This window comes from Melanerpes formicivorus, unplaced genomic scaffold, assembly GCF_026170545.1.
Source record: "Melanerpes formicivorus ecotype bairdi unplaced genomic scaffold, bMelFor1.0.p_v2 SCAF_105, whole genome shotgun sequence".
NCBI classification, from domain to species: domain Eukaryota; kingdom Metazoa; phylum Chordata; class Aves; order Piciformes; family Picidae; genus Melanerpes; species Melanerpes formicivorus.
Window position 1 is genome coordinate 1,180,894 of NW_027142457.1, and position 16,973 is coordinate 1,197,866.

Sequence of the window (16,973 nt, forward strand, 5' to 3'; positions counted from 1 at the left end):
GAAATCTCTGTGCCCTTTTCAAAACAGAGTTCCTTCCTGCAACATATTTTCACATACTTTGTGTTATCTACTTTTCAATAGTTTAGAGACTGGTACTTTATGTCTGTGTGTAGCTGGTAGTACTCACAGGGTGAGACACCTCAATGTAAAAATGGAATTTCCTACAGCAGGAACGAAGCCGTTCAGCTCAGGATCACCCTTTCATTCCATTCCACACAAAACTCCATGGAGATTTAAAATATTTAGTAACATACTCTAAATATTCACACCATACATATGTACAGATAGAGATGCATGCCATAAATTCTTAATTTCTGTTTTGCAGTTTTCCCAGAAACACTTCATTTTCTTTCTCCTGTTACTTAGGAGGAGAAAACATTCTGCACTGAAAAAATGTTGTGGCATATTGACATTTCTCACAAGCTGAAATGGGCATATCAACACTTCTTTTACTTCCATATGCTGAAGGAATAGGTTGCATAGAGGATTATTTTTTTTAACCATTCCAAATACTGCAGTCTCTACAGCTAGAATGTTGACAACATTGTAGTTATTTTTAATTGGGGAAGATATTTACTCCTCCTCTTTAGAATAGAAGAGAGTAAACCAGGTTGGAAGAGACCTTCGAGATCATTGTGTTCAATCCATCATCCAACACCACCTAATCAACTAAACCATGCAATCAAGCACCCTATCAAGTCTCTTCCTAAACACCTCCAATGATGGTGACTCCACCACCTCCCTGGGCAACACATTCCAATGGGCAATCACTCTCTCTGTGTAGAATTTCTTCCTAACCTCCAGCCTAAACCTCCCCTGGTGCAGCTTGAGACTGCATCCTCTTGTTCTGGTGCTGGTTGCCTGGGAGAAGAGACCAACCCCCACCTGGCTACAACCTCCCTTCAGGTAGTTGTAGAGAACAAGAAGGTCTCCCCTGAGCCTCCTCTTCTCCAGGCTAAGCAACCCCAGCTCCCTCAGCCTCTCTTCATAAGGCTGTGTTGCAAACCCCTTTCAAAAGGCTGCTTTCAGTAATGCAGGAAAATGTATTTCCTCTTCTCTTTTGATACTGAGATGATGTGGCAAAGCTGCTTGGCAGTATGGCTTTTGTTATAGGGCACAACAGATGCTGAAGGTATTTCTTTTTGCTCTTTGCTCAGGTGAAGCTTCAACACAGAGGAAGTAAGAATGTTCTAGAATTCCCTTTTTGTCAGAGATTTGCAGATGAAGAAGGAGGAAGAGTGGCTGAGCTTCCAGTTCTCACAGCTGGCTCTCCTTTTCCAGCAGGTTTGGCACAACTCAGAAACACTGCGAAAGATTTGGTCAGTGATGATGGCTGATTTTCAGAGCAGTCCAGAGGATTTAGCAGATAGTTTCTATTCATTTTAGCTAGTGCTGCATGGCTGGGTCCAAGCCACTCTGGTGTTTTGAAAAAGATGGATCTCTGCCCCTGTAACTGAGCATTGTGCATCCAAGTCTGATTGGTATCACTTTGTGACACATGAAAAAGCAAGTGCACAGCACTGAAAATATTAAAAAAGTTTTGAACTGTGCTCAGAGTTCAGCTTTTTCTCATTAATATGGTTTGGCTCTCTCCCAGAGGAAACAAAGGAAATCCAGAGGAAATAACTCTCCTACTGTAATTTCAGATAAGAAGGAGATCCACAGCCCTTCACTACAGAAGCTCATCTGTTTGTGTTCTCAGAGTTTCAGGCATTCTTCCTCTGTGACCTAGCAGCTGTGTGTCACCAAACTCCTTCATGCAAGCTCTGCCTTGATCACCTCAAAACTGGATTTGTTTTAGTTTGCTGTATGTTTCTTAGTAGCTTTTATAAGCAAAGTTAGTGAAGAATGGAAGAGCTCTAGTCCTAAAAGGATACTTTATCATGAGAATATCCCGGACTCCTCCAAGTGTTCCCAGGAGTTATGGGTTTCGAGCAGCAGCCCAAATAACCTGTGCATTCCTTGCCTTTGCTGCTTTCAAAGCTAACCTCAAAAAGAAAGCAGTTGGGCAGAAGCCCCTTGAAAGTGAATTTGAGAAGAGTACAGCTGGGTTATTCCCTGGAAAGGCTCTTTGGTGTTTTTTTTAGTGTTTGTTTGATTTTTTTGGCTGGTTGGAGGGTATTTTTGGGTGTTTTGTTTGTGGGGTTTTTTGGTGTTTGTTTTGGTTTTGGTTGTTTGTTTTTCCTGGAGGAGCACAGATATTTCAATCTTTAGAATTGCTGCTGTTCCTCTTTCCAAGGAGCATTTAAGATGAGGACAGATGTTGTTTTCTTGACCTCTCCCCATATTATTTTTTTTCCACTTCTTTTTTTTCAATTGGCTGTTTTGGCTATGTGGCTCTTTTCTTAGTTGGAGCTGTGCATTACTCTGGGAGTACAAACAGATGTTTAACCTCACCAGGCGTCCATGAAATGCTCAGCTGAAGGGTTGGAAGTAAGCTGACGTGTCACAGAACACACCAAGTTTCTGGAAACCCTCTGCTGAGGACAATAACTGCAAATGGTAGAGTGTCAGTCATGGGCTGGAGCATGACCAGAGGAAATGCAAACACTGCATCTTCCTGACAGAGTTCAGCTTCATTAGAACTCCGTGAGGCCCACAGCTTTTTGAGCAATTTAATGTACTCAGGAGCAGGAACTAGATGGTCTTTAAGGTCCCTTCCAGCCCAAATCATTCTGTGACTCTATGAACATGTAAATGCATGCAGCTGTGTGTTATTTACAGGCTTTTACAACAATTTGTTGTGTGTCTTTTTATTTCCTATTCCTTCCTGCTTATGTTTCAGTCTCAATCACCACATATTTAGCTTATTAGTCCTTATCATAGTGGTCCTTAAATTTTAATGGCTGTGCTTTTCTAAGCATTTTAATACAGTTTGGCCTTTTGATTACTCTGAGCAGGAGCAAGACTGAAAAATACAACGCTGGTAATTTATTAAATAACATATTTTTAAACAGATTAAGAGTTGGTAAACCTTTGATCTCTTTTTTCCCAACAGTGAAAAGCTATGTTCTCTATATCACTACGGGAGCAACCCCCGGGTCAGGAACAGATGCTGCTGTGCATGTCAAGCTGAAAGGCCTTTTGGGAGATACTGGCAGGAGAAAGTTAATTAGAAAAGGAGATGATGATTTCACAAAAGGAAAGGTATACTTTAATATTCCTGCATGATATTTTGCTCTTTTAGACTCCAGTCAATTCACTTGGACTTAATGGGAGTGGGATAGAATCTGCAAAGTCCGGTTTGCAATGCTCTGGGACTCTAAGTGCTTGTGGCTAGTTGTAGCCAAGTGGGGATTGGTCTCTTCTCCCAGGCAACCAGCACCAGAACAAGAGGACACAGTCTCAAGCTATGCCAGGGGTGGTTCAGGCTGGATGTTAGGAAGTTCTTCATAGTAGGAGAGATTGGTCATTGGAATGTGCTGCCCAGGGAGGGGATGGAGTCACCATCACTGGAGGTGTTTAGGAGGAGACTGGATGGGGCACTTGGTGCCATGGTTTAGTTGCCTAGTTAGTGTTGGGTGATAGGTTGGACTCAATGATCTCAAAGGTCTTTTCCAACCTGGTCTGATCTGGTCTGGTCTATTCTATTCTATTCTATTCTATTCTATTCTATTCCATTCCATTCCATTCCATTCCATTCCATTCCATTCCATTCCATTCCATTCCATTCCATTCCATCCCATCCCTTCCCATCCCATCCCTTCCCATCCTTTCCCATCCTATCCTATCTCTATCTTACGTGGGAAATATTGATGCCTACAGAGGATGCTAACAATACTGGCAAGTAAAAACATGACTGTATCAAGTGCTTTCAAGTGGAATTTTGCAATTGAAGGTTTTCAGTGACATGCCTGTGGTTTTCCTGTGTATTTGTATGACAGTAGAACTGCAAAGAGGCTCATTTCCCTTTAACACATCTTTTCTTCCCATGCCATTCTTCAGGCTAAAGCTCCTGGTTTCTCTCCACTCAGCCACTACATTCCATAGGTGTTTTCTGTGGTCCTAGTGCTGAAATTCAGATTATGGTTAATTAGTGAGATGTTTTAATTGGATGTTAGAGCTACAGTCCTTTTGTCCTCACAAACTAAAGTTAGCTTTACTGGATTTCCACTTTGACCATAATTCCACAAGAGAGCAATCTGATTTCTGGATTGGTAGTTTGTAATGGGAAAGGACCAGAGATGCACATCCAGAAATGTTCCCTAAGAGACCAGAAATTAACTACAGTGGCCTTCCTAACATGAAGGGTGTTTGTGTAGTATCTGTATCTACTTCAGAATTTTCCTGTCTGTATTGCACAGTAAGAGGGAGAGCTGGCATCTACCCATTCCTTCGTTACTTATTTGACATTTTATGGGAGCAGTGTGTGAATGTAACACAGCATCTTTACATTTCTAAAATTGGAGATCAGCATGGGAATATTTTATGGCCCCAGAAAGAAATAGCTGGTAGATCAGTGACAGAGAAGCACAGAAAAGTCTCGATTCACTCTTCGTGCAGTGAAAGTAAAGGTGCCTGCTTAATTGCCAAAGTGTAAATTGATCCTGCAAGCAAGGCTCCTGCCTTTGGAGCAACATTTTGTTCGTGACATGTTTTGGAAGTTTCCCAATGTTTTCCTCCCTTTGTAAGAAAGCTCCAAAAAGACTCTCAAGCGTAGAATGTCTCTTCCTGTACCGGCTCAACCACATATTGCGCTGAGCACCCCTGCAGTTAGAGAGTCTGGACATGGTGGTTCGAGGGATTTTGGAGTGTAACAGACAGAATTTGCATTCTGAATCTTAAGAGTTGTTCTGACATTTTAAAAGGTGCTTTTCCTTGCAATAATTTTTCCCCTGACTATACCGTAACAGCTAGTGAACTGGAACAGTGTTTCTCTTGGAAATCACATCAAAATATGGTGTTAGTCTCTCAGAATGTCAGGGCTGCTACAAACAACAGCTTAGCAATGCAGAAATATGTGGAATTGTTTAAATATTCAGGGGACTTTGCAGCAGATTGGAGATGTGTTTCCCTCATTTAACAGGTCTTTTATCTCCATGACCTGAATTATGTGACAGTAAAAGACCGAATGGCTTTTTGTAGCTGAAAAGTTGCTTTGCGTCTTTCCAAAGTCCTTACACCTCTGGAACCATCACAGAACTGGTAAATAACGTGCAGGATATTATTAATTCACCAGTAAGCTCTCTCTAGCTCACCCTGTGTCTGAGGGAGCAGCACTGTCACCAAGAGAGCTGAGATTGTGGTGATTGAGTCCAAGGGGTGTGAAGATTAGTGCCGCGAGAACCATTTTCCTTCAAATTGCTATGACATTGATGCCTTGCTTGGTGTTCTCTTAGAAACTGTAAGGCTAGACAAAGCAATCTCAGCACACTTCTTCATGCAGCTCAGCTTCCATGAAAGCCTAATAGTATTTATTCATACTTCATGACTCAGTTTCGATCTGATAAATCTTACCCACTGCAAACACTTTCTCTGAGCTGAGTACACTCAGCGCAGACGTTCGCTTTGTGCCATCCTCACAGTATCTCCATATTGCTTCTGGCACCCTACATTTTTCTGCAAATGAAGTTCTTTGTGCTTCTTTATATGGTCTTTGATAGACTTGCTGTATGCTCTGTCATATGGCTGTGAGTTACCCAGATTTCCTCTTTGAAAATGTGGCTTTTCTTTTTTCCAGATCAGTTCCATCAAAGCCAGTAAATTACACTGAATATGTTATGGCTGATATTTAAGTATTTTAATCTCAGTCAGATGAAAGTGACCAGTATTTTAAGTACTCTAAGTCACTGAAGCAGTAAAATCCCTGTGAATTCTCTACTTCATTCTATTAGTTGTTGAAAAAGATATATCCTTTATCCTGCCCTATATTTAGACATCAACTGCTCAGGTTGGTACCATGGTAACTGCAGCACATACAAAATTGTCAGTAAGAGGTGACTGTTGGTGTTCAGTTTCAGAACTCACTTACAGATTAAGCATTGGCAATTAAAACAAATGACTTCAGGGAAGGATCCCCATGTGCCAGAATACGCTAAGAAGGGCCAGAATGTGAGACCAGAAGGAAGAGAATATCCCTTTGCAACGCCCATGTCTCATCAGATCTAGAATGCTGCTCTTCTGTAACTGCAGATAAACCTTCTCTTGTGGAAAGCTTCTTTGACAAAATCTTTAAGTAACTGAAAAATGCCATTGATCCAAATGCATTAACCACAGTGGCAGGCTGTTGGCCACCTTATTGTAGTACAGAAGTGAACAGTGGAATAGTCTGGTCATCAAGCAGCAGGATTAATCAGATGGAAACTAGGACAAGATGGAATCCCACCATCACAGTGAAGGAAAGACTTGTGGAGGTTGTCAGAAACTGAGAGGAGAAATGCAGAAAGAACATAACTAAAGCTTTATAGAACAGCAGGAGGCTGTGTTTCTACTCCTTAAGTCTGCTGGCACAGTGACACTTACCTTATGATGCACATTTAAGTGTTTGTTTAGTTTGAGCAATTAACATTGTTAATAATTTGGGATTTCTTTTTCACTCAATAAAATGTGAGTGGGGAGAAGCAAAATGTGCCTCCCTGTGCTAAAACTCTTTTGTTTTCTGTGGAGTTTCTCCAGATTAACAACTGAGATCAAAATAATCAGGCAGCAAATCGATAGGTTTGCTAAGCTTAATAGAAAAGGTCCTTTATCTAGACATTCTAACTCCTTTTCCAATAAAAGCCTATTAAAATGATAGTAACATTAGCATTATGGGAAATCACTTGTGCATACAGGTTGATGAAATTAAGCATATGGTGTGTCTTGACTTGCCATTTTCAGTTCTGCTGGGAGTGTCGTCATTAACCAACCATCAAGTCTCAATACTGAGCCTATAAAATGATTGGCATTTAGAAAGGTAAATATTGCAGTGTGACTGTTCAAATGCTGCTTCTGTTACCAGAGCTATTGCAGCTGCTACAGACAGTGCTATGTTGCCAGCACTGACGCTGAAGGGTACTGAATAATGTCACACTGAGCCGTAAATTCAAAAGGAATGCTCAAAATGTGGGTCCCAGAATAGAAAGAAGCATCTCTGAAGAAAATATGGAAAGGAGTTAACTAAAATTGAACTTGAAATAGTCTGAAAGGGTTGCTGGGATTGTTGTTTTTAAGGCATTTTTCACTGCTAATTCTCTTATCCAAGGAATGTGCAAAGTGTCAACTCCAGGCTTGCTAGGGCAGCTCTTCTGGGTCACAGAGGATGTATGGCTCTCACGTTGTCAGTCTCAGCTGCTCAGCTTTGGAGAACATCTTTCTTTTTCCAGACAGTGCCAGCTAAGAAAAAAAAACTAAGTTAAAAAATTAGCAGGCTATGCATAGAGACAAATTGTCCTAATACTATTCTGAGAAAATTCAATACAAACTCTACTGAATTAGGCAATCTGCATTATCACCAATATTTAAGGTGACTTTTCCCCATGCAAATCTAATTTGTTAGTAGTAACTAAACAACAATTAATGCTTTTCCCTAAGGGAAAATGAAATGAGTTTCATCTTCTGTGGGTTTACCTATCTCCTGTGTGTTTTCTCCCTCTCTCTTTCTCTTTCTGCCTCGAGAATTAAGCCTCCGACTAACTTAAAGGGTCCCCGTTTGGAAACCAGGCAGGAGAGTGAGTATCGTGTGTCAACACCTCAAATATCTCCTGCTTTATGACTAATCCGTGGTTTGCAATCAATCCACACACAAAAATATTAGCAGAATTATTGATTCCATCTTTAAAAAAAATCTAATTAAATATATGTCATCATCTGTCTGCAGGCAGCTTGCAAGGAGAAATGTAGATTCAATTTGACGAATAAATTAGCTGCAGCAAATTGTTCATCTACCTCTTAACAATTATAGTTGATGCTCTTTCCCTGCTCTTTTTTGGTCTCTGGACTACAATAAAGCTCATTACACCACATAGATTTTCAAGTGTACACATAAAGAGAAAATTAAATCCTGTCTGTGTAGTGAGTTGACTCAATTCCTGGTCTAGTTAAGAGTTTTTCACCTTGCAGTGTATCAGATGGCTGAATCCTCGGCAAATTTGGGCATGGATTTTGGAGGGTTTACGTGCTCTGAAACGGGCTTGTTAAAATGGCACACTGAGAAATGACGAAGCAGTGTGCCTAATGCAAAGCAAAGTGTTCACAAGTGTTTATTCAGCCCAAATGCACCTATTTTCAGAGGGAAAAGGACTGGGGAAACCTTTCGTGCATTACTTACACCTACAGATTCGCTGCTAGCTGTAGCTGGGTCGTGCAGGTTGCATGGTGCACCCGGGTTATGAAGTGCTCTCAGAACCACCTGGAGTACTACATCCAGTTCTGCAGCCCCTATTACAAGAGGGATCTGGAGGTGCTGGAAGGTGTCCAGAGCAGGGCCACGAGGATGAGCAGAGGGCTGGAGCACCTCTGCTATGAGGACAGACTGAAGGAGTTGGGGCTGTTCAGTCTGGAGAAGAGAAGGCTCCCAGGTGATCTTATTGTGGCCTTCCAGTATCTGAAGGGTGCCTACAGGAAGGCTGGGGAGGGACTGCTCAGGATCTCAGGTAGTGATAGGACTACGGGGAATGGAATGAAGCTGGAGGTGGGGAGATTGAGGCTGGAGGTGAGGAGGAAGTTCTTCCCCATGAGAGTGGTGAAGCCCTGGAATGGGTTGTCCAGGGAGGTGGTTGAGGCCCCATGCCTGGAGGTGTTTAAGCCCAGGCTGGCTGAGGCTCTGTCCAGCCTGATGTAGTGTGGGGTGTCCCTGCCCATGGCAGGGGGGTTGGAACTAGATGATCCTTGTGGTCCCTTCCAACCCTGACTGATACTATGATACTATGATACTATGATAATCGCTGCCCCTACAGAGAATGGTATACAAATACTTCTGCTGAGTTTCTGCTGCTTTCCCAGCTTAATTGACTTTATTAATCATCAAGCTCAATGCAAGTCAGACCCAACTGTCAGACCCAACTATCCTTCTTCTGGAGACAGCGCAAGTCTAGAAGTCTGCAAAATACTGTCTGCCTCTTTTTCTTTCTTTCTAACTCTCTCTCCTTTCCAAAGTGGATCACTGACAACAGATTTTTTGGAGACACTGAGGGTAGTGTCACTAAATTAGTCATCCTCTGGCAAACTCTTTTTCTCTTAGAAATCTGTTCTGACAAGTATTCTAATCTGACAAAAGCTCCCTCATACGTTTGCAATGAAATAACTCATGCACTAATACCAGCAGAATCATTTGCAAGGTCAGGAAGTGACTTTAAAAATAAATGTTCACATGTTGGGAGCTTAAACTATTTATTTACTAACAGAGACAGGGGTCTGCATGCTTCTCACTTGAGTTTATCTGTGGTTTTTTTACCCCTCTCCTAGCCCTTTGCATTTCTACTATGTTTTAGGTAATAAATGAACCAAGCCACTTCATTTTATTCAAGAATGATGCTGTAACTTTGCCAGTTCAATTAAAGGTAAAGCTGTGATTGAATTCATATCAGAACTAAGGTAAATTAAGAGTTTAGATTAAAGATATTCAACAACCAAAGTAGTCCAAAAAAAGTAACAAAATATAATTGCAGTGGTGGCACTGAGCATTACCTTCTTTGACTGAACCATGGAAAATATGAAGAGGAGCCTCTTTCTGTGCACTCCTGCACTCCAGCTAGAATTTCAGCCCTTCCAATGTATTTGCTCTGCTCCCACAGGATGCTATCCTGAGAACCTTCATTTTCATCTTGTGCTTTTGCCAGCCTATATTCCCTAAGCAGCTGATAACCTTGACTCATCATAAGGAGGCATTCAAGTGCCTCTTTAACACTTCTTCCTTAAAATCATTGTCAGCTTGCTCTTCTCATTTCCCCCTTTCACAGAACAGCTCAAGGATGACAGTGCAGATGTGATGGTCAGATGAAACAGTACAGCAGGCTCTGAATAACACCGTCTTTAAGTCTAGAAGTCATGGAATAATTCAGTGGCAGGCTGGTGATTAATTTCAAGAAATTCTTAAAGCTGTAGTTCACCAACACACACATCCAGCTATGCATAAATTGATACCAAAAAAAGAGAGAGAGAGAGAGAAATGTCAAATAAGAAAGAAATTGAAATTGTTTCTGGGGTTTCTTTTTTTTAAGGGTGGCCAAAGTTCTGGGCCCCTCAGTTTAGGAAAGATGTTGAGTTGCTGGAAGGTGTCCAGAGAAGGGCAACAAAGCTGGAGAGGGGTTTGGAGCACAGCCCTGTGAGGAGAGGCTGAGGGAGCTGGGGTTGCTTAGCCTGGAGAAGAGGAGGCTCAGGGCAGACCTTATTGCTCTCTACAACTACCTGGAGGGAGGTTGTAGCCAGGTGGGGGCTGGTCTCTTCTCCCAGGCAATCAGCACCAGAACAAGGGGACACAGTCTCAAGCTGCACCAGGGGAGGTTTAGGCTAGATGTTAGGAAGAAAATCTTCCCAGAAAGAGAGATTGGCCATTGGAATGTGCTGCCCAGGGAGGTGGTGGAGTCACCATCACTGGAAGTGTTTAAGAAGAGCCTGGATGAGGCACTCCGTGCCATGGTTTAGTTGATTATGTGGTGTTGGGTGATAGGTTGGACTAGATGATCTCAACAGTCTTTTCCAACCTGGCTAATTCTGTATTCTGTATACTATCAACAGATTTGAGCTTAATATTCTAACTTAAGGTGGGCCTTTCCTAGTTGCAAGCAGGTCAGGTTGATCTTGGTGATACAAATCCTTTTCAATTCTTCACCTGGAAAGTGTGTCCAGAGAAGACACATAACTGGTCAGTGCAGCAAGAGAACTGCTTCTCTTTGTTTCATCTCTCTGAAATTCTTTGAGTAAGGATGGCTGCCACCTTCTCTGGCTGAGCAACTTCAGGAGGAGTTAGGTTGAGAAGGTATTTCAGGACTCCAGTGGTTTTGATTGTTATCACAATCCAGCCCCCTCAAAACCATCTTTATATCTTTACATAGTGCTGGAAATCCCATCACAAATAACACTAGATTTTACCAGTTATTCACCCTAAGAGAATTGAGATGCTAATGCATAAATCCATAAAGCAAAACAGGTGGAAGGCCTCCATGCCAAGGAATTAATCTCTGTTTTCCAGCTGAGGAAGTAGGTGTAAGATCCATAAAAAGCCAAAAACACTTACTGTGATAATGTCTGACATCTCACCATTTTCTTTAGGGATCTTACTTCAATGTTCCAAACATTCTTAGCATTTTGTGGACTTTCTAGCTGGTAGAGAATTGTACAACTTATTTAAACATAATTTTACCTAATATTTTCCCTTAAATTAAGCTGCATCTACAAAAACTAATCCTATGAGTTAATTCAAATCTGGGACCGAGTTTTGTCTTTCTTTCCTAAGAGAAAAATTACCATTCTGTGATGTTCACTTCTGCCCTTCTCATTCCCTGCATTCCATCCCTCAAACCACAGCCCTGGGTGTCTGTTGTCTGAGAGTAAGAGATCATTGAATCATAGAATCAATAAGGTTGGGAAACACCTCAAAGATCATTAAGTCCAACCTGTCACCCAACACCTCATGACTACTAAACCACTGCTTCAAGTGCCACGTCAAATCCCCTCTTGAACACCTCCAGGGATGGTGACTCCACCACCTTCATGGGCAGCACATTCCAATGGCTAACAACTCTCTCTGAGAAGAATTTTCTCCTCACCTCGAGCCTAAACTCTCCCTGGCACAGATGTTTACAATGCTACACCTGAAAGTCACTAAGAGTGAAAGCTGGGAAGGAAAACCTCTCAGGAGATGTCAATAAAGCACCTGACCCAATCTGTAGTGGGAAACAGGTGGTTTAGCAGTGATCTGAAGAGAATACTGCTTCATGGAGGAGGTTGGCATCTTTAAGTTTGTCCTCTCTGGTTTTCTTGCTAGTTATTGAATTAATGAAGAAAAAAAAAACCCCACAGAAAACAACAAACTGCTTTTCCTCCTACTTGAATATTTTGAAATACACCCTTAAATTAATTCCCTGGCTTTGTTTCTGCATGTCTTAATTTTGATTCTGAATTCTTCAGGTGGATGTTTTTCAAGTGGAAGCAGTAGACATTGGCACTCTGCAAGGGATGGTGGTTGAAAAAGGGACAGGCTCCGACTGGTTCCTGGAGAAGATTGTTGTGAAGGAGTCAGCAGTTGCCAGGACAGAAACATTGTTTATGGCTCAAATATGGCTAAAAGACAGACGTGATGGCAAAAGATGTGCTTCAATAACTCTGAATGCCACAGGTCAGTGCAGTCTCCTAACTGTCATTTGCTAAGAAATTCGTTCCAGAATGCAGCTCTGTCACTTCCTCCTCTAAGCAAGTGATGGTTTAGCATATTCCAGTGGAACATTGTCACTACGTAGGGAATTGGTGTGTCTGAACACTGCTGGGTTTTAGTACCATTTAATAACCACTGTTTGCCAGAGGATAATTTCTGCTTTGGTACTCCAGATTTACAGTGGCATAAATAGAAACAAATTTGGCCTCTTCTCTTGACAAATTCTTGCTTCCCCAAGTTTTGTTTCCATATTGTCACTGGCAAACCATTTTTTTTTTGGAGCTTTGAATACCTGTGCCAGCTACTTGCTAGGCATAGTGAAGATGAGGTGAATAGTGGGGCAAGCTGTCTTTAAGCAGTGGTCAAAATGCCTGCATTATGTTCAGGAAGATCATTTTATGCCACACCGTTTGGCTTCTCCCTGAAACTGGACATGCTTTTGACCCAACACCACGTGGGCAATCAGTATTTCTTATGATCTTACTCCTGTAAGTAGTAAATAGACAGTGTAGGTGAGTCCTTAGGTTACAGAACATATTCAAGCTCTTTTTCTCCTCATTCCCAGGGCATCTCTGCTCACCATAGTGGCATTGGCATGGAGATGCTTGTCCAGCAGTAGTCTGTTGAGGCTAAGCAGTATTCCCATGCTACCAAAGCCCTCTGCTTTATCATCTCTAACATCTGATCATTTGGAACCCAGAAAGAAAAGGAGGAAGCAAAGCAAATTTCAACTTCATTTTAGACTGGGTGTTGGGACTTTTCTGAATGAAATGTTGGAATATTTAGTGTATCTAAGGTTATATAACGTGGGTTTAGTCCAATTTATTGAAAACAAATTGATTTGGTGGAAGGAGAAATTGTTCCTGTGAGGGTTTTTATACAATTATTGACAAGCCCAAACTTGGTTGTGGTCTCAAAAGAAGGTTTTCTACCTTTGATTAAAGTCTCTATCTAATGTTTTCAAGCAGCTTTGGTCTATACCGAATCCCATTGAAATCAGTGCAAGCTGATCTCAGTGAGAAGAACATTAGCCCATAAAATGGGCATTAAAAACATCAAATTAGTTCTAATTCATGCAGAGTGTAAATTGTATAAATAAGAGAGAAATGCTTTAAAATTAAAAATACTTCAATCTTCATGTTTCAGCCACTTCAGAGTAAAGTGCTGGCTCCAGAATCAGGTCATTAAATAGGATGACATACAGGAGATGATGTTTAAGGATGAAATTATGTTGTCTATTTCCCAGTTAAACCTTTAATCTAAATGATCTGATAGTCAGTAGCCTTACTAAGGATGAATAGAGTAATTTATTATCATTTAGGCATTGTTCTACAAAAATACTAATTTGGTCTATTTCAATCTATTTTTAAGCAGAAATTCAGGAGAGGAGAAGCACTTCTGCCTGGCCTTTAGGAGAGGAGCAAATGAATTCAGGTACAGTCTCTGCCATTACAGTGGCTGTTTCATTCATCAGTTCTGAAATAATAGTGGGAGAATATTTTCATCACAATGCACCATTCCACTTACTAGGACTGACAATATTTCCCCCTTTCTAGTAGTAAGAAATGGCAATATACTTAAAGAGCTGATCAGCACCCAGATGAAGTGCTTATACATTAATGCTTCCCATGCAGACTAAGGCACATAGTATCATTCATAGTTTCATTCAGGGTTGGAAGGGACCACAAGGATCATCCAGCTCCAACCCCCCTGCCATGGGCAGGGACACCCCACACTAGATCAGGATGGCCAGAGCCTCATCCAGCCTGGGCTTAAACACCTCCAGGGATGGGGCCTCGACTACCTCCCCGGACAACCCATTCCAGGGTTTCACCACTCTCATGGTGAAGAACCTCCTCCTCACATCCAGCCTGAATCTCCCCACCTCCAGCTTAGGAATTTTATCACAGAGTGGTTTTGGTTGGAAGAGACCTTTAAGATCACTGATTTCAACCATTAGCTCAGCACTGCCAAGCCCACCCATAAACCACATCCCTCAGTACCACATCTAAACATCTTTTAAATCCCTCCAGGGATGGGGACTCTCCCACCTCCCTGAGCAGTCTGTTCCAGGGCTTTACAAACCTTTCAGTGAAGAAATGTTTCCTAATATCCAGCCACCTCCTGTGCAACTTGAGGCCATTTCCTCTTGTCCTATCACTTGTTACTTGGGCTCCCAGGTGCCTTGGTTGACACGTGAAAACAGGAACATCTTTCATCTTTCTTTTTCTTTTTTTTTGTCCTTTTCTTTTCTTTGTTGTACTTGTTCAGGAGGCAGATGGAGGATTTATTTCACAAAACATCAAGAAGAAACAAAACCAGACTTTGAAGAGTTGTCAGAAAATGTATCCAAGTTGGTTATGGTTTTTTATGGAAGCAACGGCAAGTCAAATCCGGTTTCCATGGAAAACAAAGTGGAACATCAGGCTAAGAACCAAATAACATGTGATGTAAAATAATATACAGATTTGTCTGTACTTAACTTCTCTTTGAGTTGCCTTTCCAAGGGAAATAACCACCTAGTGCTGTGAATATTGCAGATATTATCATAGAATCAATAAGGATGGAAAAGACCTCAGAGATCATCAAGCCCAACCTGTCACCCAACACCTCATGACTACCTAAACCATGGCTTCAAGTGCCACATCCAATCCTTTTTCGAACACCTCCAGGGACAGTGACTTCCCTACCTCCCTGGGCAGCATATTCCACTGGCCAATTACTCTTTCTGTGAAGAACTTTCTCCTCACCTCAAGTCTAAACTTCCCCTGGTGAAGCTTGAGACTGTGTCCTCTTGTTCTGGTGCTGGTTGCCTGGGAGAAGAGGCCAACTCCCCCAGAAGAAGCTGAAGAGAAATTTTCAGTTGCACACCAGATTTCCATTTTAATTTTTTGGCTCTCTCAAGTTCATGATGATTAAGCATTTTCTTTTTGTTGTTCTTTGTCAACAAGTAGTCATAGTTAATAATGCATATCCATTTAAATGGCATTAATATTAAGTGTTTGCATTTAGAAATCAGTGCAGTATGTAATTTGATTTTGATAGATTAATTACAATGAATGCCCTTAGAGTATAAATCTAATATTTCTGTAAGAGCTCACAGTCAACCTGCTCCTGCTGCCTTTCAACTCAGTGGGGCTTCTAGCACCAAGGCTGATGCAAATGGTGCTGACCCCTTTATAGAATACTTCTCTTCCTGTGTGCTGTGCGTGTATCTCTGCTTGGATGCTAACTCCTTGTTTTGTTCCTTCCTAGATACATTTACCATCTGATCTGGGAATGCTTTATAAAGTGAGGCTTGGTCTCCAGGGTTTGGAAAACAGCATATCCCAGTTGTCTCTTTGTCACTTGAAAATGCAGAACACATCAACTCTGGATACCTTTAGTCTCACCATAAATAAAACTCTTCCTCTTTCTCTTAATGGAGACAGATGGGTTGAATTCCCTGTTGAGTGGCCATTAAAAGAAGCACTTTCTGGTAGGTATAAATCTACCTTAAAGCAGTAGAGTGGTCTAGGAGGTTAACAGGTCCTAATATTACAATAGAAACCTTTATCAAACCAGAAAATTTTATTGTCTTTACCTAATGATTCATAAAATCTAGATAAAACTTTAAAAGGTATGAAGGAAAATACTCTCCCCCTAGCTTAATTCCTGTACCATAAAGTGGGGAAATGCAACATTCATTTGATTGCACAGAATGATTATTATGGGCTGCAAAGAGCAGTTTGTAAGAAATATCCCTTTCTTGCAACATTACAATATTTCTCCCTTCCTCATCTGCTCATATTACTGACATTAACAACATGATTTTTTTGGCAGCTGCCTTACTATTGAGCTATTTTGTTGTTGTTTGCACATTCCAAAGGTTGTCAGTAAATAACAGCTCAGCGCTGCTTACAGGCATCAGCTTTATTACCTTTAGACATCCCAAATATTTATGCCTGGTTAAAATTAGCTCAGCAATTCCCTTACATGTGTCACCTGTGTTAAGCAAAAGGAAAGACATCCTTTCACCTAAAATCCACCACACCTTCCATATCCTTATCATGTGGTGCTTACTGAATGCCACAGTATGAGAGAACAATTCTCAGCATAATGAACAGACCAGATCATGACACTTCATGTTCAAATCATTTGTGCCTGGGTTTTATGCAGAAAACAGCAGAGTTACCTGGGTGAAAGTAAGTCAGTTCACCCAAAGTGAGCTGAAGTAGCTGTGGATTTGAATTTATGCCTTCCAGTATCTGAAGGGGGCCTACAAGAAGGCTGGGGTGGGACTTCTCAGGATATCAGGACTAGGGGGAATGGAATGAAGCTGGAGGTGGGGGAGATTCAGGCTGGGTGTGAGGAGGAAGTTCTTCCCCATGAGAGTGGTAAAGCCCTGGAATGGGTTGTCCAGGGAGGTGGTTGAGGTGCTGTCCCTGGAGGTGTTTAAGCCCAGGCTGGATGAGGCTCTGGCCAGCCTGATCTAGTGTGAGGTGTCCCTGCCCATGGCAGGGGGGTTGGAACTAGATGATCCTTGTGGTTCCTTCCAACCCTGACTGATACTATGATACTATGCCCCAGTTCCAGTGAGGTGTTCACATTTGGGGTTGTTCAGCTTGGAGAAGAGGTGGTGCCAGGGAGACCTAACTGCAGTCTTCCTGTACTTAAAGGAGCCTCTAAGAAAGATGGGGAC

The 16,973-nt window shown here is 41.7% G+C and overlaps 1 protein-coding gene across 1 annotated transcript in view; it reads left to right on the forward strand.

Moving 5' to 3' along the window:
• The window catches only part of RP1 (RP1 axonemal microtubule associated), a 158,319-nt gene that overhangs the window by 130,291 nt on the left and 11,055 nt on the right, over positions 1–16,973 (forward strand). Inside the window, 6 exon segments of the mRNA XM_068166706.1 lie at positions 1,158–1,284; positions 2,999–3,147; positions 12,049–12,256; positions 13,667–13,726; positions 14,564–14,742; positions 15,548–15,770. Coding sequence (XP_068022807.1) covers positions 1,158–1,284; positions 2,999–3,147; positions 12,049–12,256; positions 13,667–13,726; positions 14,564–14,742; positions 15,548–15,770 — 946 coding nt within the window.